The sequence below is a fragment of the Notolepis coatsorum genome, assembly GCF_963971535.1.
Source record: "Notolepis coatsorum genome assembly, chromosome: 6".
Lineage (NCBI taxonomy): Eukaryota > Metazoa > Chordata > Actinopteri > Aulopiformes > Paralepididae > Notolepis > Notolepis coatsorum.
Genome location: NC_140170.1, coordinates 140,558,493 through 140,580,254, shown reverse-complemented (window position 1 = coordinate 140,580,254; position 21,762 = coordinate 140,558,493). Strand labels below are relative to the sequence as shown.

The 21,762-nt window shown below is 42.7% G+C and overlaps 1 protein-coding gene across 2 annotated transcripts in view; it reads left to right on the top strand.

Annotated features, from left to right (window-relative positions):
* Window positions 1-21,762, top strand: part of txnrd3 (thioredoxin reductase 3) — a 63,148-nt gene that overhangs the window by 12,836 nt on the left and 28,550 nt on the right. Inside the window, exons 3-7 of one of the 2 annotated variants that reach the window (XM_084316349.1) lie at window positions 918-1,027; window positions 11,029-11,136; window positions 18,256-18,328; window positions 18,894-19,082; window positions 20,149-20,291. In XM_084316349.1, the coding sequence (XP_084172475.1) occupies window positions 918-1,027; window positions 11,029-11,136; window positions 18,256-18,328; window positions 18,894-19,082; window positions 20,149-20,291 (623 nt within the window). The remainder of the gene's footprint in view (window positions 1-917; window positions 1,028-11,028; window positions 11,137-18,255; window positions 18,329-18,893; window positions 19,083-20,148; window positions 20,292-21,762) is intronic. The other variant, XM_084316350.1, reaches the window with a different exon arrangement.

Genomic DNA, 21,762 nt, shown 5'->3' with positions numbered 1-21,762 from the left:
TAATATTGATTTGGAAGATATTTGTTCTCCTGCTCCTTTACAAAGCCAAGACGTTAATGTTTGACTCCAAAAAGCACACTATGCAGCATCACAAAACCTGCTGAGTCACTCACCAATGATATCTCGGCCTCATTCCATATCTATCTAAGCTTGTTTGCACATGAACACACACACACACACACACACACACACACACTCCTTTGGTATTATATGCCTGGCTATTGTATTTGTCTCCAGTCTCGGTTGTCCTTCATACATAGATGGTGAAGACACCTAGGACACTTGGATTGATTGCTTGCAGTTTCTGTGTTGTGCAGCTATAGATAAATACCCAATTTTAAAAGCAGTCCTAATTAAACAGAGTCCCTCTTACCAACCAGGTATATAAGTTTTGACAAATAAAGGCCAGTCTAGTCACAGCCGGCTCTAAATTAATTATTTTTGCAATTACCATGGGTGCTGTTTTGTTTGTCTTTTAGTCGTAATTTAGAATCATAAATCAATTTACTCCCCATTAGTAGTTGTAAAACAGAGTGAAACCTTGTGAGAACGTCGCTCCATTCCTCCAAACTGCTCTCACTCTGAGTGAGTGAGATCAAATTATTTGTATTTTCTGTCTTTCAACAGCCTCATGTTTAGCTAATATTCATACTTAAACTGGCAGAGCAAGAGTTTTGTACAAAAGGAATATAAGACCGGCCCCTTTTATAGATGCCTGTCCCAAATATAAGCCAGTTGTATTCAATGATTGAAGCAAATAAAAGCCTGGTCTGTTAATTGAAGTTTTACAATACACTATACTAACCGGGAGCCTGTTGGCACTCAACATTTGTTTTTATTATTGCTGTTGAGGCAGAATGTATGATTGATGCTATGAGCTGCTGAGCCTCTCTGACCACATTACTGTTTCTGTCCAGAGGATGGCTCCAACTTCCAGGAGATGCTTGTGGAGATGACTGGGCAGAAGACTGTCCCCAACGTCTTCATTAACAAAACACACATTGGTGGCTGTGACAAGACGATGCAGGTAGGCTGCAAGAACAGTGACAACACAATGCAAGTAGGCTGCAGGAACAGTGACAACACAATGCAAGTAGGCTGCAGGAACAGTGACGAGACAATGAAAGTAGGCTGCAGGAACAGTGACGAGACAATGAAAGTAGGCTGCAGGAACAGTGACGAGACAATGCAAGTAGGCTGCAGGAACAGTGACGAGACAATGAAAGTAGGCTGCAGGAACAGTGACAACACAATGCAAGTAGGCTGCAGGAACAGTGACAACACAATGCAAGTAGGCTGCAGGAACAGTGACGAGACAATGCAAGTAGGCTGCAGGAACAGTGACGAGACAATGCAAGTAGGCTGCAGGAACAGTGACGAGACAATGCAAGTAGGCTGCAGGAACAGTGACGAGACAATGCAAGTAGGCTGCAGGAACAGTGATGAGACAATGCAAGTAGGCTGCAGGAACAGTGATGAGACAATGCAAGTAGGCTGCAGGAAACAGTGACGAGACAATGAAAGTAGGCTGCAGGAACAGTGACGAGACAATGCAAGTAGGCTGCAGGAACAGTGATGAGACAATGCAAGTAGGCTGCAGGAACAGTGATGAGACAATGCAAGTAGGCTGCAGGAAACAGTGACGAGACAATGAAAGTAGGCTGCAGGAACAGTGACCAGACGATGCAGGTAGGCTGCAGGAACAGTGACCAGACGATGCAGGTAGGCTGCAGGAACAGTGACAACACAATGCAGGTTGGCTACAGGAGGTTTTTCTTTTTTTCTTTTTTTTAAGCTGTACCGCAAAAGTGGTTGCAATTGAAAACAAAACACTGGTGGCTCAGATGGCTATAGGCCACACACTCAGAATCTACCAGGACAGGATACCAAAGGTAGGATTAAGATGGAGACCACCTGGAAAGCAAAAGCCTGGGCCCTCATTTATCAATGGTGCATACGCACAGATATGTGCGTAAACCATGCATGGCTGGGCGATAAAACGATAACGATAAATATCGCTATTAGGCCTGCCGCGATAAGCAATAAATCGATTAATTGCCGCGATAATTTAAATGAATGCAATGATTTTGACGGGCGCGATTAATTGCTATTTGCGCGTTTGTTTTAATGAGGCGGAACCAGTGCCCCTTGTCAGTCACTGTCCGTGTTGGGAGGCGGGCCGCTGGCCTTACTACAGCACAGCACAGGAGCTCTGTGGGGCAACACCACATAGCTTAACTACATTTCTCAATAGTGTTGCTCCTTTTAACCAAGTAGCGTTATTTGTAGTGTAACGTTAGAATAACACAGAATAACGTTAATACAATTACATGCATCATTGTTTACAATGAACGGGTGGGGCTAGTCAAAGGACTGGAGACGGGGACAAGTTAAACATGAATTAATTTATTATAACAGGTCGTTTTCGAGTCGTGCTGCAGTGCCTACGCACCACAGCTATTCTATTATAATACTGCTTTGACGCTTCCTCCTCATCGTTGATTGCCTGTAGTAGCTGCATCTAACGTTAGTAGCTAACGTTAAAACTAAAAAACACAACTGGACGAGACAAGTTGTCGGCTAGGATAATCACAACAATACTTCCGGTCCGGTCGGTGGGCTTCAAAATAAAAGTCTTAAACACCGGAAAAGACTGAGCGGTGGGCTTCAAAATAAAGGTTTTGGGAAATAAATTTCTCAAAAAAATTCTCTAACCGGTCGCAATAATATCGCTTATCGCGATATTTTCGGGGGCAATTAATCGCCCAGCAAAATGTGTTATCGTGGCAGGCCTAATCGCTATAAATTATTTCCTCGAAATAAACATGAAACGTGGTCGCAAAGTTTCGATATATCGATTTTCCAAGTTTGGCCCGTTCAGCCTCGGCTCAGCACACTCACTAACAACAGCCAACGTTACGTGATGACGTGACGTGCTTACGCACCACAGCTCCAGATGCGCCACTGTTTTGGTTTAGGACTCAATGCTGGCGCTAGGATAATTAGCTTGCACAGCTCTATGTTATATATTTACGTGCCGTGTATGCGTGTGGCGTGAATTCTGATGCCACGGTTATAGTAGTGTGTGGTATACGGTGGACGTCGTTGCAATTTATTGGGGCGGAACAGAGTATTTTAGGGATATTTACTAGTACATTGTCATGGGATTGTCTCGCTCTGGCTAACTGCTAACGTGCGCGGACTGATGACGACATCAACTCGAGACATTCGCAGCAGAAAAACAAGTCCATCGGCGCCGGGCATAATAAGTTAATTAAACTTGACAGACATTATATCGACGATAATTATCGATATCGAGTTATATGAAAATAATTTTATAATTTTATCGCGATAACGTTTTTGGCTATATCGCCCAGCCGCATACGATCATTTCTAAGCAAAGTGTGGGACTTATCAATTTGAACGTGTGCTTGAGATTGTGCATATATCTACGCACAGCTCAGACCGTGCGTATATGGCGCCCAGCGGTAAAATAAGAAAACTGCAAGCTTTCGTGCATTAGTTTCAACACTGACGTGTTCGGTATGACCCGTAATTTTCATTATAGTTAATTGTAAAATAGCGACATTAGTGTAATTATTGTCAAACCCTATAAATAGCATTTGGAATAGGTTTTTCCGAATGAATGAATCATGTTTTATCATTGCATTTGGCTGATGAGTCATTGCCGGTGGCCGGGAGGAACACACGGCCCAGGCCTAATTTTTAGGGCTGACATTCGATTTTTTTTTTTGAATTCAAAGCTTCGGGGCCGGGATTGGATTTTAATTCGAAGCTTCGAGATTTTTTTTATTTTTTATTTATATATATATATATATATATATATTTTTTTTTTTATGTTTTGGGACTTGTACAGCACTTTGTTCAACTTTGTCAGTGCTGTAAAGTTGAAACCTTTTTAAATCTTAGACAAACTAAACACTTTGCTTCCATGAAATATTGTAAGCCGTCATTTGAGGCTTTATAAAAGCAGCACAATGAACACAAATCTGTCAGTGCCGAGTCCGACCTCATCTTAAAGGTGACATGCATTATAAATGTCTTTTGAGTCTCTAGCATTGTATTATAGTAATAGGAGTTAGTATCAATGTGTTTGTGTCTAAATACCATATTGGCGGATTGCTCTCATTCAGCTAAGACCATTTCCTGCTAGATTTAATTAGGTCATCCTGATTTGAGGCATATGTTGACGTCAGCGGGCGCTGGGTAAGCGAACAGTGATCCGATTGGCTCTGTGGTTGTAGCGCACCAAACGGGGTTTGACAGAGCGAGAGAGAGAGAGAGAGAATCCGATAGACCCTCGCGACAGAGCACACATACACACTGTGCCGCGCGGAGCTGCTCCCGAATCGAGAGAGAGAGACCACCGTGCAAACACTCCGCGTGCAGGTCCCCCCCCCCCCCCAGGGAGAGAGAGAGAAGGGGACCCGCACAGAAACACCGCCCCGCGGAGAGCAGAATGATACAGAGGGAGAGAGTGAAAGAAAGAAGAAAAGAAGAAAGAGGGAGAGAGGGTAGGGGGGGCCTTATCAATTATGGCCTGTCTTTTTCCACTGCAACAGCCCCTGGTCTGCTGGACGCACACAAGGAAGTGAATTCTCTCTCTCTCTCACTCACTCACTCACTCACTCACTCACTCACTCACTCACTCACTCACTCACTCACTCACTCACTCACTCACTCACTCATAGGGATGGGAATTGATAGGATTTTATCGATACGATTCCATTATCGATTCTGCTTATCGATTCGATTCTTTATCGATTCCCTTATCGATACCTGATCAATTTATAATTTAAATAAATAAATTGGAAATGCAACAGAACTACATTTAGTCATTTAGCTGACGCTTTTATCCAAAGTGACTTACAAGTTCTGTACGACAAGCCATCAGGAAGGGCACAACTCTATCAGCTGAGCAACAATGTTCATCAAAGTGTTGAGTGCTACAGTGTAGGTTAGTTTATTAGGACAAGTGCATGACAGTACGGTTAGTTAGGGTTAGATATATTTTTTTTTATTCAGATAATGGTTGAAGAAGTGCGTCTTTAGTCGACGGCGAAAGATTGGACGTGATTCGGCTGTCCTAACTGGGGTGGGTAGTTCATTCCACCATTGTGGGGCAAGGACTGAGAATAGGCGACTTCTCTTTGATGACCCTCCGGGAGCTTGGATAGGAGTAGGTCTGAGGCGGCCAGAAGATGCAGAGCGTCGGGGTCTAAGCTGGTTAGAATAACAACATGCAACTTGACATTTCTGATTGTCATTTATTGTTGAGCCCCCATGTCAGAAAAATACAAAAACTGTAAAAAATAAAACATTAACTATAGCCTACACTTAAATAAAATAATGTATTTGAGATTCTCTTAAAATGTATTTATTTTTTTATTATTATTATTATTATTACGAATTTAATCTATTGAATAACAGGTTGTTATTCCTCTGACTTCTGTCTCTCACTCACACTCTCTCTCTCACACACACACACACACACACACACACACACACACACAGAGAGAGAGAGCTCCCTCCCCGGGCCCCTGTCCTTTAAAGTATTGGCTTGTGTTGCTACACGGACACATTTGTATGTTGCACCACTCTTCCTGGCTTACAGAGACTAGTAAACAAGCACTCACGTCTCTCATTATATGTGAACTAAAGAGTACAAGGTTTACACAACAGCCCCCACCTGCTGTTTTATTGTATTTGTACCTGTACTATCCGCTGTCAGCTGTTTATCTCTCTTTGTGAGCTTGATTAAATAGCGTTAGCTCACGTTAGCTCCGCGGCTAATTTTATCTCACCCTGATCTAAATCAATGACTAGATTCTAAAGCATTCAAGTAGTTTTCACTGCACATAGAAGTAGCCAAACAGCGGGAGCATTTCGGGAGCATATTACCAAAACCCAGGCAATTTCGAGCCCTTGAGGAATCAAATAGAGTCTGCCATGGCTACATGCTAACGTAACGTTATTGCGCAACTGTAGGCAGCGATAAGGGAATCGAAAGTCACAGGAGCCACACGGTTCCAGGCATCGGCCAATTAGGAACCGGTTCCCAACGGGAACCGGTTTTCGATTCCCATCCCTACTCACTCACTCACTGACACTCAAAGTGCTTATGGGCGGAGCCAGGCCATAACAGCCTTGATTAGAAATATAAAACAATGCATTTTTTTGAAAAAAAAAAAACCTTACAGATGTCTTCACAGGAATTGTGTAAAGTTGCCCAAATAGTGCTAGGAATAGCAATGCAGGTCCCCTTTAAATAACAAACATTGATTGTTGTAATTAACAAAGAGAGGCAGAGTTGATTTAGCATTTTTTATTTAATTTTTTTTAATATAATCATTTTTTTTTTTCATATTCGAATCCCATGCCCATCGAACGAAGCTTCGAAGTATTTAAGACAGCCCTACTAATTTTATTTATTTAAATTGTAATGTTATTACTGGGGTATCTGTAATTAAAATATCACTTAAATGCTAGGGGATCAGGGCTATCTACTGAAGCCATGGGTGACTCCTCTGATCAACCCCAACAGGAGCGCATCTACACCGGTCACACTCGTGCACAAGAAAGTCACCGTGGAGCGTCCAATTTGCTATTTTATTTGAACCTCAACTGTATATTTTTATTTAATAGCGTTTTAAGGGAACTAGTTTATTTTTAACATCTTACTATTGCCAGTTTGCTTTTACATAATATCAATGCATGTTTTCAATTCATTAAATAAAACTGATACTTTTTGCAAGGTTTGACTGACTGTCATACAAATAATCAACCATCTACATACTGTAACTTTTCAGTGCATGTTTTTATTTACATTGTGACAACAGCCTTTTGAGCTCCCGCACACAGACGTGATGGAATTCAAGTTCAAGTTTTTATTGATCACATAGGCATGCAGTCTACACATGGCGTAGGCTACATGGCAGTGAGATTCTTGTATGCTCTCGTATTATTGTTATAGTAGGCTATTGTCAAGAAAGGAAGTACATTCTTTTCAATCGTGGCTTTAATTCGTAGCCGTGAAGCAGTCTCCTATAGCAGCTTCATTAATCCCGATCCGTCTCAGCCACAGCATAACTGAGACCGGCTATGGAAAAAAAATCATAAATAGACTTACTGTAAATAAAATAGCCTTTAACATTGTCAAATTTCCCACGGGATAATAAAAGTATTTCTATTCTATTCTATTATAAAGGATAGGCTATAGCAGGAGCCCCACAATTCCTTGGATACATATAGGAATATGATATGATACAGGGCTCCAGACTAACTGTTTACACTGGTTGCACCAGTGCGCCTAACTTTTTCATTTAGGTGCACCAGCACATAATTTAGGTGCACCCAAAACTTTTCACCGCGCCTCTTGCCGCTGCAATAATACATTTAAAGCGTTACGTTACCTTTTTGTCAGTTCCCATACACATTAGTAAACTAATTTCTTAATATGTTATATAAATTATTGTAAACAGGAATAAAAGGTACAGATAAATGTTTTTTCTTATTTAAATCCCAAACAAGAAATTGTCATATGACACACAGCAGGTCTTAAAGTTCAGACAAATGGCTTTCAAACTAATTGTCTCACAAAATTCCACTGGAGCTTAAACATTTAAATAAGATTGCAATAACCCCAATTGTTTAGAAGAAGGGGAAAAAAGTGCTGTGCTTGACTTGGCAGCATAGACTCCTATGAAAAAATAACATTGTATTACAGTTAGCAAAGTCCAATCCTTCACTTTTTTACGTCTATTTTAACACATGCAGCTCAGCTCCAGTAGCCTAAATCCAGGTTGTATGTCTATTACTCATCATTATTATTATTATTACTCAACATTAAAACTGAAAATTATATTGAGAAAATTAAACGTAATAACAGATTCCATAGTTAGGGCCCTATATGCTTATTGAATCTATTTGAATAGCCTAATAACTATTTAAATGTGTTGCTTGTCTTATTTCTGCTTAAACTGGAGTTATTATATAATAACATTGCTGTACCTTTTGCATGTGCGTGCTCCACCTCGATGTGGCCAATTAGGATATTGATAGGTCTCCCATTGCGCAATATGCGGCTGTAGATGAGCTTGCACTCCTTTGCAGAGACGTCTGTATCTCTGTCGATCATGAAGCTCATGTAGATGTTCTCTGCGTTCTGAAGGGACGTCTTCTGTGTCTGCAATCACTCCTATGAACTGGGCACAGGCAGTGTTGTTGCTATAAGTCGGGTTGACGTTTAAGCAGTTTTTTTTCATTAGGGTGATCTGCGATTTGAATTTAGTAAACGCCAGCTCTTTTGCGATATTATAAGAAGTGTTTAATTTGATTTTCATTTCTTCCTCCTCGCTTTTTCTATTTGCCGCCGTCTGGCGCTGAAATGCTTCGTGGAGAGGCACTGTTGATGTGCTGGCAACACACCCGTCACGACACATTGTGTTTTTTGGAGACACTATGCCTTTTTAATGTTTCTATTCTGAATGTTGATGATCTGACAGCAAACGCAGTACTGCTAGCCATATTAGGACCACACTCCTTGCAATACATGCAAACCATACTGTTTGTCGCTTTATCGTAGCGGAGCCAGGGAAATTGAACCAACCATTCCTTCCGAAAGGTATATATTTTGGTTTCAGGTTTCACAGTGGCGCAGTGGCGTCATTCAGTGAATAACGATCAGAGCCAATCAGAGGCAGATCAGGGCTGGTCTTTGCATAATGCACGTGTTAGAACCAATCAAAGGCAAGAGTTTTTTTAATTTATTTTTTGAAAACGCACATGGCTGGGAAAAAGACGCTACACACACACACACACACACAGACAGACCTACGAGGAGATTTAGCCATTTGAGAATAGGCTATTATGGCCAAACGAGGGCCTATAGCCTATAAATATTATTAAATATTTTCATAAGCGTAAAGATACAAGGACAACAGTTAGATTAACGATCAAGTTATTTTACTGTAATCAGGCTTCACGGGGCTCTGTGGCACTGTGCCATGCGTTATGCTCAAATTACTGTTGCATAATGTATGCTATGCTATTATATATAATTTATATAGGCTACCTAATACCGACATCAAAATAGATTGTATGACTCTACAAATCATATTAAACCATGCAGGTAGCAAATTGACGGAAAATCCGTCGAGATTTGGAATCAAATTGACAGAACTTTAATCCCTGGGTAATCGAACTTTAAAAGAACGAAACGAAAAAAGGCATTCATATTCCAGCATGGTTATTAATGACACCAACGCCAAACAGTGGTTAACGGTCTTTATTAGTGTTTTGCGGTGCCCAGGCAGCAATGGTCTTTAGGAAGTTAATAGATATCATATCCGACATCACCGTGTACATGTCTGTCAGCCTGTCGCGTATTTCTCCCATAACATGCGTTCGCTCGGCTTAGTCCATTTTTTCACATTTCATTACCGGTCCGTATATGGTTAATTACGGGCGGTTCTGTATGCAAATTCTTAAAATCGTGCACAAGCGCGGAGCATAGAACATGTGGCATTTATCAACACAGAGTACTTGCAGGTGTGCGTAGGACCTGTGTATGCACGTTTGATAATTCCAGATTTTTCTGTACGTAGAGACATTCTAAATTCCCTGCTTAGGAACAAAAATAGAACACTTTCTACGCATTATTGATAAATGAGGGCCCTGGTGTAGAACAGTTGAAGGAGAGCTGAGATAAATTAATTTGACATGGGGCAAGAAGGCACAGAGTAGCTAAAGACCTGGTTGAATGGCATTGAATTGTCAAAGCCTTATTTCCCAACCTGAAAGAAGAGGACTAAGAAGAATGGACCTGTTCAATTATAGATGCACTGATACTGGTATCGGATATGGGGCGGTACCATGCTGAGATAGTATCTATCAGAATAAGACAATACCATGCTAAGATGGGCTGTCGGTATCAGGAGAATTTCCCCAATACTAAAACTGGATGGTAAAAGAGTTGTATGTAGCATGGCAGAAATAAATTAATTTCTGACCCGTATAAGTGTCTCTAATGGAGATAATAAATCATATGCAATTTCTGTCTGTCCACAGATGACCTCAAAGGAATGGTCTTAGTCTATTCTGTTAAGTAAAACCAATGGACCCTATATTCAAAGACTTAAGTTTAGTTGTAAATGTTAGCTTTTAAAGATTTTCAGCCAGTGCTGTACTTTCATTAGCTTGTTCTTCATTGCTGTGATACTGTAGTTTCTGCTTGCATCATGTGTTGCCGTTAATATTGCACATCTCTTAAGCTCTGATTGCTTGTTAAATGTTACACAAGGTTTGTCCAAAGGCTAGAAAACAATTTTGAGAGGACCTATTCTGTTCAAGTGGGATTTAGAGCTCATTGCTAAAACCTCTATTAACATAAAAATTGGCTTGTTTGATGTGTTCAGTCTGGGCTGGGGTGGTCCTCCCTCCTACACAACCAACCCAACACAACAGTTGAACAGTTGAACTTGTTCTTGTTGTAAAGTGGTAGTGATGCACGATATATCGGCCGCCGATATAATATCGGCCGATATGGCCGTTTTTTTACACATCGGTATCGGTCTGATATCAAGATAGGGCAGATATGGGCCGATAATTGACATTTTTATTTTTTTTTACTATTTTTTTTAAATCTTTTTACATGTTTTGGCCTTAAATAGTTTCAAAATATCTGTCATTTCTGAAAATAAGTTACAAAAGTTTTTAAAAAAATGCGTTTTGGAAAATAGCTCTATTTGATTATCATAAAGTGTTTTCTATACAGAGATATCGACATCGGTAAATATTGGTATCGGCCAGAACAGCAATATTAATATCGGTTATCGGTATCGGCCACAATTTTCACATCGGTGCATCACTATGAAGTGGTTACTTTCATAAGGTGGCCTTTTGCCAGCATGAGCAATATGCATTTCTTGTGTGTGTGTTTATCTAGGAGGGATATGTGAAAAGACAAATTTGTGTATATCGACAAATAAAATATCTTGTCTCCACCAGGCCCATAAAGACGGCATGCTGAAGCAGCTGCTGACTGCCGACAACGAGGTCTATGACTATGACCTCATCGTCATCGGTGGTGGCTCTGGAGGCCTGGCCTGCTCAAAGGTGAGATGGAGAGCTGTACTGATAACAAATCTGAACATTGCCCCCCCAGGCCTAGTGTAGTATAACACCCCAGGACTGTACCCCTGACCTAGTGTAGTATAGCACCCCAGGACTGTCCCTCTAGCCTAGTGTAGTATAACACCCCACGACTGCCCCCCCCCCAGGCCTAGTGTAGTATAACACCCCAGGACTGCCCCCCCAGGCCTAGTGTAGTATAACACCCCAGTACTCTACCCCTGACCTAGTGCAGGGGTTCCCAAACTTTTCAGGCCGCGACCCAAAAATAACGGGGTCAGAGAGCCGCGACCCCCACTATTATAGGAGGTAAAAAAAAAGTAAAAAATAAATATATATTTTTTTTATAAATGGAAATGTATGGTTGAAACATGCACACGTTCAAACGCACACACACTAATAAGCATTGGAGGCTTTTAACCACGGCCGGACTGGGGAAATCATTCAGGCCAGGAAATATAGTGCAAAATATAGCCCCAGTCAGGCCACTTTTTAAGCAGGGGGTCTGGGGGTCCCCCACCAGGACATTTCTTGTTACAAAGACTTCATTTCCTGCATTCTGGTGCAGGAATTTTTTTATTTGTACCCTTTAAATGCCAGTGTTTGTGATGGCATCACAAATTATTGTTAAAAAACAGGCTAGCATATGTATGGTTAGCAACAACACTGATTTTGATGGATTTTCAGTTTTTTTGTAATGTCAGATTGAAAATAATACAATATTTTATTCAACTTCAGCCCTGATCATAACACCACATATTAATTTTATAATTCTAACCCTTTAAATGCCAGTGTGTGTGATGGCATATATTTGCAATATATCAAATGCAAAGTAGATTTTTCTGGGGGGGATTATTACAGGCTAGCATGTGTCAATGATTAGCAACAACAGTTTTTTGTAAGGGTCCCGCCTCCACCAATCACATGCGGCTCCTTTTGTGTGTGTGTGTGAGAGCAAGAGAGAGAGAGAGAGAGAGATAGTTCTCTAACTTGTGTGAGTTGCAGTGATCTCCTGGTTGTTCCCCACACAGGTTATCTCTAACTATTGCGCTGCTGCAACTAGAAACACTGTCCTGGCCTGCTTCTAAGTTCAGTGGCCTGACTGCAAATTTTTTTTGTTTTTTTGTTTTGGATTATTATTTTTTTTATCATCTGGCGACCCCCCCCCCCCCCCCCCGACCCCGACTTTGGGAACCCCTGACCTAGTGTAGTATAACACCCCAGGACTCTACCCCTGACCTAGTGTAGTATAACACCCCAGGACTCTACCCCTGACCTCTTGTGTAGTATAACACCCCAGGACTGTCCCTCTAGCCTAGTGTAGTATAACACCCCAGGACTGTCCCCCTGACCTAGTGTAGTATAACACCCCAGGACTGCCCCCCCCCCCCCCCCCCCCCCCCCCAGGTTTGTGTAGTATAACACCCCAGGACTGTCCCTCTAGCCTAGTGTAGTATAACACCCCAGGACTGCCCCCCCCCCAGGCCTGTGTAGTATAACACCCCAGGACGCTTCTATACTTTTAAGCAAGTGGCTTGTCCTTCCGCGTTCTCGTTTTGCGCTCTGATTGGCCACGCACGTTTTTTCCCCCCTCCTTTTTCCTCCGATTTTCTCCCATCCCAATGTTAGTCGTTATGCCAATTCCCAATCCCCTTCCTGGTCGCTGCGCACTTACCCCCCACAGTCGGTCTGGGAGAGTGGAGGCTATCACGTGCTTCTTCCGACACACGTCTAGCCAATCAACCGCTTCTTTTCACCTGGCAGCGCGGACTCTCACTGAGAGGGTGTAACGTGTGGAAGGATCACACTACCCCCCTTAGATCCTATCCGCGCTGAGCAGGCGCCCCGACCGAACTGTAGGAGTCGCTGTTTACAACGACCCGGACCCACCCCTCCAGCTTTCCCACCCTCTAATACTGCCAATTGTATTAGTGTGAACGGTCGGCCAGCCAAGCTGGTGACAACGCCGGGAGCTGGATTCGAACAGGCGAATCCAGCGTCTCCGGCGTTGGTGACGAACGCAATCTCCGCTACGCCACCTGACCGCCGGCCACACACGTTTCTGGTCATGTGACATGTGCGGCGCGCCAATCGTGGGACGGCAAGTTTTTGGACGGTTAAGCTTGGGCGCTCTTTTGAAGTTGGTTACGGTTAGAGTTTGTCTTAGAGCATGGCGATAGAACGCCTGCCCTGATTCCAAACTCTAACCTTAACCAACTGCGAAAGAGTCGCCTAAGCTTAACCAGTGATAAACTAGGCGTTAGGTAGTTTGCAGGCTGTTAGACCCGGAAATAGGCGCAGAACTTGCCGTCCCACGATTGGCGCACATGACACATGACCAGAAACGTGCATGGCCAATCAGAGCGCAAAACGGGAACGCGGAAGGACAAGCCACTTGCTTAAAATATAGACGCCCCCCCCCCCCCGGGCGGTTAGGTGGCCGAGCGGAGATTGCGTTCGTCACCAACCCCGGAGCTGTGAGCTGGATTCGCCTGTTCGAATCCAGCTCACAGCTCCGGGGTTGTCACCAGCTTGGCTGGCCGTCTGCACTAATACAATTGGCTGTATTAGAGGGTGGGAGAAGCTGGTGGGGTGGGTCCGGGTCGTTGTAAACAGCGACTCCTACAGTTCGGTCGGGGCGCCTGCTAAGCGCGGATAGGACTTGAGGGGGATAGTGTGGTCCTCCCACACGCTACGCCCTCTCGATGAGAATCCGCGCTGCCAGGTGAAAAGAAGCAGTGATTGGCTGGACGTGTGTCGGAGGAAGCACGTGGTAGCCTCCACTCTCCCAGATGATCTGACTGTGGGGGGTAAGTGCGCAGCGACCAGGAAGGGACTGGGAATTGGCATACGACTAACATTGGGATGGGAGAAAATCGGAGGAAAATGGAGGGGGAAAAAGATCAAAAAAAAAATAAAAAATATATAGACGCCCCCAGGACTGTACCCCTGACCTCTTGTGTAGTATAAGGGTGCTTTCTCACTCACCATCGGGGTCGTATCAGCTCCGTTCCGTCTCGTTCCGTCTTTGGGTGCGAACTAGTGCACTGCAACCCTGCCCGAGCCCGACGGGGCCCTACCCGACCCGACGGGTTCGGGCTGGGTAGGGCTTTGTTTTTAAATAAATAATTCGTGCTCGGCCGGGCAGCGCCGTCTTTTATTTTTCTAGATTTTTTTTTATTGCGCGCTCTCTATACTCGTATAGCTAGGGTTATAGGATAACCTTAAGTTTCGTTTTCCTTAAGTTTCGTTTTCTCTTTTGCGCCGCTGTCATCAGAAAAACATTTGGATGTAATTACCGCAGGGAGAACTCGAGGGGAGTAGAACAGTGATGAAGCCCTCAGGTGGATGATGAACCGGACCGAAATGGCATTGGTTGTCTTGGAATATAGCCAGTTGGTGAACGTTTTAATTTGTTCCTGGATGTATGTAGCCGGTTGGCGAAGTTTTGTTAACGTTGTTCAACGCGTTGCTGACGTCAACAGCGAAGTGGTGAGTCTGATGTTTATTATTTGCTGGTGTGGGGTCGCTGCTGCCCTGTTCTGTTGTGCTTTCATTATGTTGCTCTGCTCGAAATCTGATTTCTGTTTTCTGTTTGTTTGTATAGTGACTGAGTAGGCTATTGTGTCGTGTGTGTGTGTGTCAAAGAAGATTCCATATAGCCTTGCTTCAATACGTTTTACGAGGCTGCCGTGTGAGTCAGTCTAATAAGCGAGCACTGGGACGGCATTCTAATAAGAGCGAAACAGGCTATGTACCGTACTTTTCGCACTATAAGCCGCACCTGACTATAAGCCGCAGCAGCTAAATTGAATGATGTGTACATATATAAGCCGCACTGGACTATAAGCCGCAGGTGTTTTAATGTTTAATTACCATATGTAAGGGTTCGTGCACAGAGGGGATTGTCACAATACTGTCGGACAAATAACAAGAATTAACTCATTTACAAGTTGTATTAAGTTTAGCAAATAAGGGAACAGATAAATAACATTTCAATGCAGTAAAAAAATCTATATTTTCGGGTTTGGTCCACATATAAGCCGCACCGTTATATAAGCCGCAGGGTCGAAAAATTGGGGAAAAAGCCGCGGCTTATAGTCCGAAAAGTACGGTAAATGCTTCTTCGTTTTCAGCGTGATATGCGTTATTTAGGCAGACCTATTGGACATTTTCGTTTTTGTTTATTTATTAAGTTAATATATAAACAGTGTTTAGAATATTTAAAACATTTATTTTTTTATATTTGGCTATATAATTAATGCTTATTTAGTTTTCACTGTTATTTAGGTAGACCTATTGAACATTTTCGTTTTTGTTTATTTATTAAACCGTGTTTCGAATATTTAAAACAAATAAAAAAGAAATTTTAAATCTAATATATATATTTTTTTTGGGTTTTCACGCGGGCTAGGGCTTAAAATGTTATTTACAGTCTGCTTATTTTCGGGCAGGGCCTGAAGTTCACGGGCTCGGGCTGGGCAGGGGCTTAATTTCAAGGCCCTTGCAGACCACTAGTGCAAACTCCTCTCCCCCCTCTAGTTTGTGTACACACTTCAGTCTTGGTTCGCTCCGGGTTCGGTTTACGGTTTGCGTTTTGAGCGTGTAAGCTGCCGTAGGCGATGATGTCACACTCGAATGTCAACAGGAAGAGTTTAACACACGGTGATGGAAACTGGATGCTGATACAAAGAAACGAATAACCAATAAATATGAAGTTATATTTGAACCTCTGTTGTCAAGCCTTGTCAATATAACCCACCCCGCTTTTCTCACAAATGGAACTGGTGTTGTGGAGTCCGCTTTTGAGCGTTTTCCAGGGCTAACGCTAAGCTAACGCTAGTTAGCTTAGCCTATTACTAGTAACATTGCTTGCATCAATTATATTGAATGTCATTGATCTACCGGTCACGGCCGACTGGTTGGGCACCACTGGTCTATAGAAATAAATGCATTCGAACAAGAAAGTATAGTAGACATAGCAATGGCTAACGCTCGGCTAAGCTAATGGCTAACGCTAGTTAGCTTAGCCTATTACTAGTAACATTGCTCGCATCAATTATATTGAATGTCATTGATCTACCGGTCGACCACGGCCGACTGGTTGGGCACCACTGGTCTAATAGAAATAAATGCATTCGAACAAGAAACCAATGTATAGACATAGCAATGGCAAACAAAATTGCCAGGCCTAATGCGAGCCAGGGAAGTGTTGTGCTTTGTAACGTGGCTTCATGTTTTCATCCACTGAGCTGTGAGGCTCGACATGCTTGTTTGGTTGAGGTCTGAACTCGCAAATTGCCCATAAATATGATATCGTTTTTGTGGGTATTGTCCAGTTGTTGCTGTGTGTTTTTATCTGCCCAAAATTCAAGCAAGCATGAAAGCATTACAGTAACGACGTTGTGTGTGTCACGCCCCCCGCTCCCACTAGCGCGCACCCGAGACCACCTATTTCAGCGGTCCAGGTTTGGAGCGAGCAGGCATGCAGTCGTGCACACACGCGGTTACACGCCGTGTTAGTAGGTCACTGAGGCAGAAGTGCGCGCAATGATGTGCACGCGCGCACTTGTCGCGCCGTGTGATAAGTACCCGGCCGTTGTAGAAAGCAATGAAGCTACCCGCCCGGCACTTATCACCTAGACTTTGCATAATAATAGGATACCATAGCATAACAACGAGAAGTGCCAAACCAAAATACAAGCCCTGTAGCAATTGGTGGGGGGTTGCCTTGGTCAAGCAACCCGACTGGAAGGATGAGACATTAAGTTGTGCTTCAGTCTGAAGGAAACTGTCCTTCTGTACAGTAAACTAACTCTAAGTTACATTGTTAATTTAGTTTGTATTTACTTTTCTAGTTTAAGTTAATTCAATTAAAGAAATTGTAACTACAATTACATTTAAAACATTGTTATGCATAATAATAATCTGTTTTGTGCGCAACCCAGGGAACATGTATGCGCGTGCGCGGGAGCGCGCGTGCACGTGGCGTATGGGCAGTTCCCATATTACGACTGCATCACTGGGAGCGAGTCAGCGTCACGGGGGACGGGGGGCGTTCTCCGTAGAATGAATGAATGAATGAATGACACACCCTTTTCTGGTGCGATCCGGCGCTGATTCGACCCCGAATGGTGAGTGAGAAAGGGCCCTAACACCCCAGGACTGTCCCATGACCTTTAGTGTAGTATAACACCCCAGGACTGCCCCCCCCCCCTCCAGGCCTGTGTAGTATAACACCCCATCATCCGAGGACCTCAGTGTTACCATGGGGAATGGAGTCTTGAGATCGCCAAAGTGCAATACCGGCCGCATCCAGCTAGACGGCGGTATCGAGCACCCTTTGAAACCTTGTATCTTGGCCTGTGCAATGGTCAAATGTCACCGGGCTCACTTTTCTTTGTTGGGCGAATGGAGCGGTTCTCCCGGTTCCATTTGAAGCGCGTCAAATATCCCTGATCCATATGTTGTGGAGGCTTATGCCGTGGACCAAATGGACATTGGATGTACCAGATGGCGATCAAACCATTGGAATATTATTTTTGGAATACTCTCGAAAGGTAAGGACTGCTTGATCGTGCAATGCTTTTATACCGATCGGGCTGATAAGCGTTTTTAGTGTTCAATACGAATGCCGTTACTGGCAATCAAATAATAGAAACGACCCCCCCCCCCCTTTCATGCATTCATGATGGAACATAATACCTATGATATAGATTTGATTTGGGAATAATAGCGTGTACAGCCAAGAAACGGCAACCTTTATAGTAGAATTGATGTATAAGCCTATTACTCAGCCTTTCGGGAATTACCCCAGACCACGCTATAACGATACTTATATTCACCACGGTATAACACGGGAATGTATGGATGGAAAAATTCATTCTTTTTCACATATTGAACGATAGATAGGTTATGTCAAATGGGCCATAGTATTGTATCCATATCTATAATATAGTTATAGCTCTACAAACAAGGTGACACACTCCTATCTTTTAAAGCGTGGCAGTGCTAGAACGGGGCCCGTCTAATGCCTGGCGGTCAATGAGTTAAGGGGTTAATTGCCCAGCCCTAAACATGTGCCACTTACTCTGTTTGCAACAGGAATCTGCTATGCACGGGAAGAAGGTGATGGTGCTGGACTACGTTGTTCCCACCCCTAAAGGAACCACATGGGGTTAGTATGCCTTCCCTCGCTGCATGCTTCATCAGTTTAGGGTTTAGTTAACCTCTTAAGCCCAAGTCATATTTTCAGAAAATTTACCTAAAAGTGCATACCTAAGTAAATGGATGATTGCTCCACTTCTACAAGGTCCATTTGCAAGTAGTACTTTTGCATAATGTCCACTGCTCCGCCATTTTTCATCAGATTGAGATGTGTTTTTTTTCTAGACATTCACAGCAAGGTAAATAAACAAACTACATTGTATTTTATGGCAACAACGTTCAGGTTTGTTCGACCCATGAGATATAATCACGAAAATAACATAAAAAAAAGCTCACACTTGTGACAGCTACTTTGATTAATTACTACCGGTATTGAGTCTAAATGTGAGATTTTATAATGCTTACACTGTCGCTGTTGGATTTAATTGTTATACTCCTACATATTACCATATTTGGTTGAATATAAATATTTCTTGCTCTGAATGCTTTGTTATCCGAATCAGAAATACTTTATTAATCCCAGAGGGGAAATTAGGTCTTTGATTATGTATCTTGGTGTGTGTTGTGGCTGTCAGGTCTGGGAGGAACATGTGTAAATGTGGGCTGCATCCCCAAGAAGCTGATGCACCAAACGGCTTTGCTGGGCACGGCCATGGAGGACGCACGCAAATTCGGCTGGGAGTTTGAGGAGACAGGTGAGGGCTCAGAGGTCAGCCGCAGGCCCCGGAGGTCACGCAGGGGGGAAGTCACAAGAGTCTGCTGGGGTAAATCCAACTTCCTTTTGACTTCTGTGTAATTCAGAAGTCATTCAGGGATGCACCAGTAGCTGGTATTGGACCATTATATAAAATGGGGTATTGGAGAATGTCATCAATACAAAAAAATCAAATTTTCGGAGCCAAGTGTGAACTATCTGTAATGAAAACAGAGTATCATGTTTTATTTATTTAAAAAAAAAAAAAACACACATAGAAGGATGTTGGATCTATCTAGTATCTAGTGTGTGTGTGGGGGGGGGGTTATAAATCTACAAAGTGACTCCAAATGTTTATGTTCAGTAATGGATGGTACTTGTTATTGACTGGTGGTAAATGTTTAGTACTTGAAATCATTACTATGGGTGCATCCCTAGTGTTTTCTGTGACATTGTAAAGCCTGCAAACATGCACACAATTTGAGATCAAAGTACGCTTGTATTGGATTCGATTAAAATGTATTGTTATACAGTACAACGAGTGCAATAGTAATATACAATGTATAGGTGATTAAACTGGGTATAAAATATTTGAATTCGTACTAATGATTAATAGTACTAATCCGATGTATGTACAGAGTTGTAGTATTAATTAATGTACAGTGATACAGGTATAAAGACACCACTACCTATGGTAATAACTTGTACTGGCCAGTAGCGTAGGTACTAGTGATATGTAGATATAGATATAGTATCTACACATGTGAAAAGGATTATGTGCAGGTATGTACAGGCGGGTGGATGGATATATATATTATATATACAGCATTGTACATGCTATCATACAGAATTATATGGGTTATATGCAGGTGTACAAGTATATATATAGGTTAGGGTTATTGCAGAAATAAATTGCAATGTTAAAAAATGTAAATAAAAGTATAATGTGTGTGTGTATATATACTAATCTTTGTACTGTCTTTTACTATCATGCACTTTGCTACTAAGTATAACGTTACTACTATGCACTGAAGTACTAAACACCCAAGTTCAACACTGTTTGACAAACAATGTTACTTACCCTTCCTGCTGTCCAGTCAATAACCTCCACCGATGGATGTCCCCTTGTGTTTTAGTGAAACACAACTGGGAGACCATGAAGTCGGCTGTGAACAACTACATCGGCTCTCTGAACTGGAGCTACAGGGTGTCGCTGAGAGATAAGAATGTCAACTATGTCAACTCCTACGCAGAGTTCACTGAGCCACACAAAATCAAGGTCAGTGCTATTGGACTGGAGACCAGGGTCAAATGCAAATTATTCTTAGTGTTTACATTTTCTCCAACTTTTGGATTAATGGGTGGGTTGGGTTTTACTGCATCAGGACAATTCAAATGGAGTATATTAACACTTTGGGTGCCGTTCACGTAGAGCTACGTTTCTGTGGCCCGACCGTTGAGTGCCGGAGTGATCTACGTTTCTGTTTCGTTATTTCTTTTATTCACTATTGCCATTCATAATCAATCGAGGCACCTTGTGCATGCTGTCCTGAATGTGTCTGAGATCGCAGACGGCCAATACTAACGCCTTGCGGCCGCTATTGCACTCCATTTGAAACGATGTGGTTTGTTTTCTCGGCCTAGCTGCAGCGTGGGGGCAGGTTCTAAACACTCCGGCAAGACAAGCGGTCACCACGGTTGCCTCGACGCGTTCATCCGCCTGCCCGTTCATATGCAATGCTGGATAACGTCGGACAAACGATCACGATGAATATTTGGAATGGCGATCAGATAATTGGATTATTCTTTTTGCAGTACATCAGAGACAAGGTAAGGACTATATATTACCAATCTTGCGTTGATCCGATAATTTTTCCCCCGCGATTGCAGTGTGTGTGCGCGTGCCGTTGGCTGCAATAGACGCACGGAGGGCCGGTTTTCCCCTGTCCCCTTTCGTGCATGCACGAGGAAACATAATACAGATAATCTAGCATTCCCTGGGATTACAACTATACTCTTATTCACCACGGTATAAAACGGAAATGTATAGATGGAAAAATAATCTGTTTTTTGCACGTTGACCGGAAGAAACCCACTGACAATCGACAGCGTTATTAGATCCATAGCTTTAATATAAAATATAGGTTTAGCTCTACAAACAAGGTGAGCGCTTACATGGGGTTAATGGGTGGCAAGGCCTATGCACTTCCCGGAAGGGGCGTGGCACCCAATGTGTTAAGTGACTCATAGTGTTACTTATAAATTGTCAATTACTAAAGAGTATATTAAACTCTTAACGCTTTGAGTGCCACGCTGTTTTCGGGCCCCATCTATTCACTGCCACGTAGGGCTTGACTGTATGGTCCAAAATATATATCACGGTATAATTTTAAGCATAGACGGTAACGGTATATATCACGGTATTTTCATTTATATTTTTTTTTTATTCTTCTGAAGGGGTAAAACACTGGTATGGCAGCTGTTATTCTGTTACAGCTGCTGAGCTATACTATAGCTAATGTTCATCAGTATCTTCCTTTTTAATTAAATAGTTTCAAGAATCGAATCAGGATTGTTAGCAGAGAGAGGGAGGGAGGAGGCTGCTACTGGAGCCAGCTAACGTTAGCTTGCTGATGCTGCTACTACTACTTCGACATGCTGCTAGTGGACTGGAGCCAGCTAACGTTAGCTTGCTGATGCTACTACTACTTCGACATGCTGCTAGTGGACTGGAGCCAGCTAACGTTAGC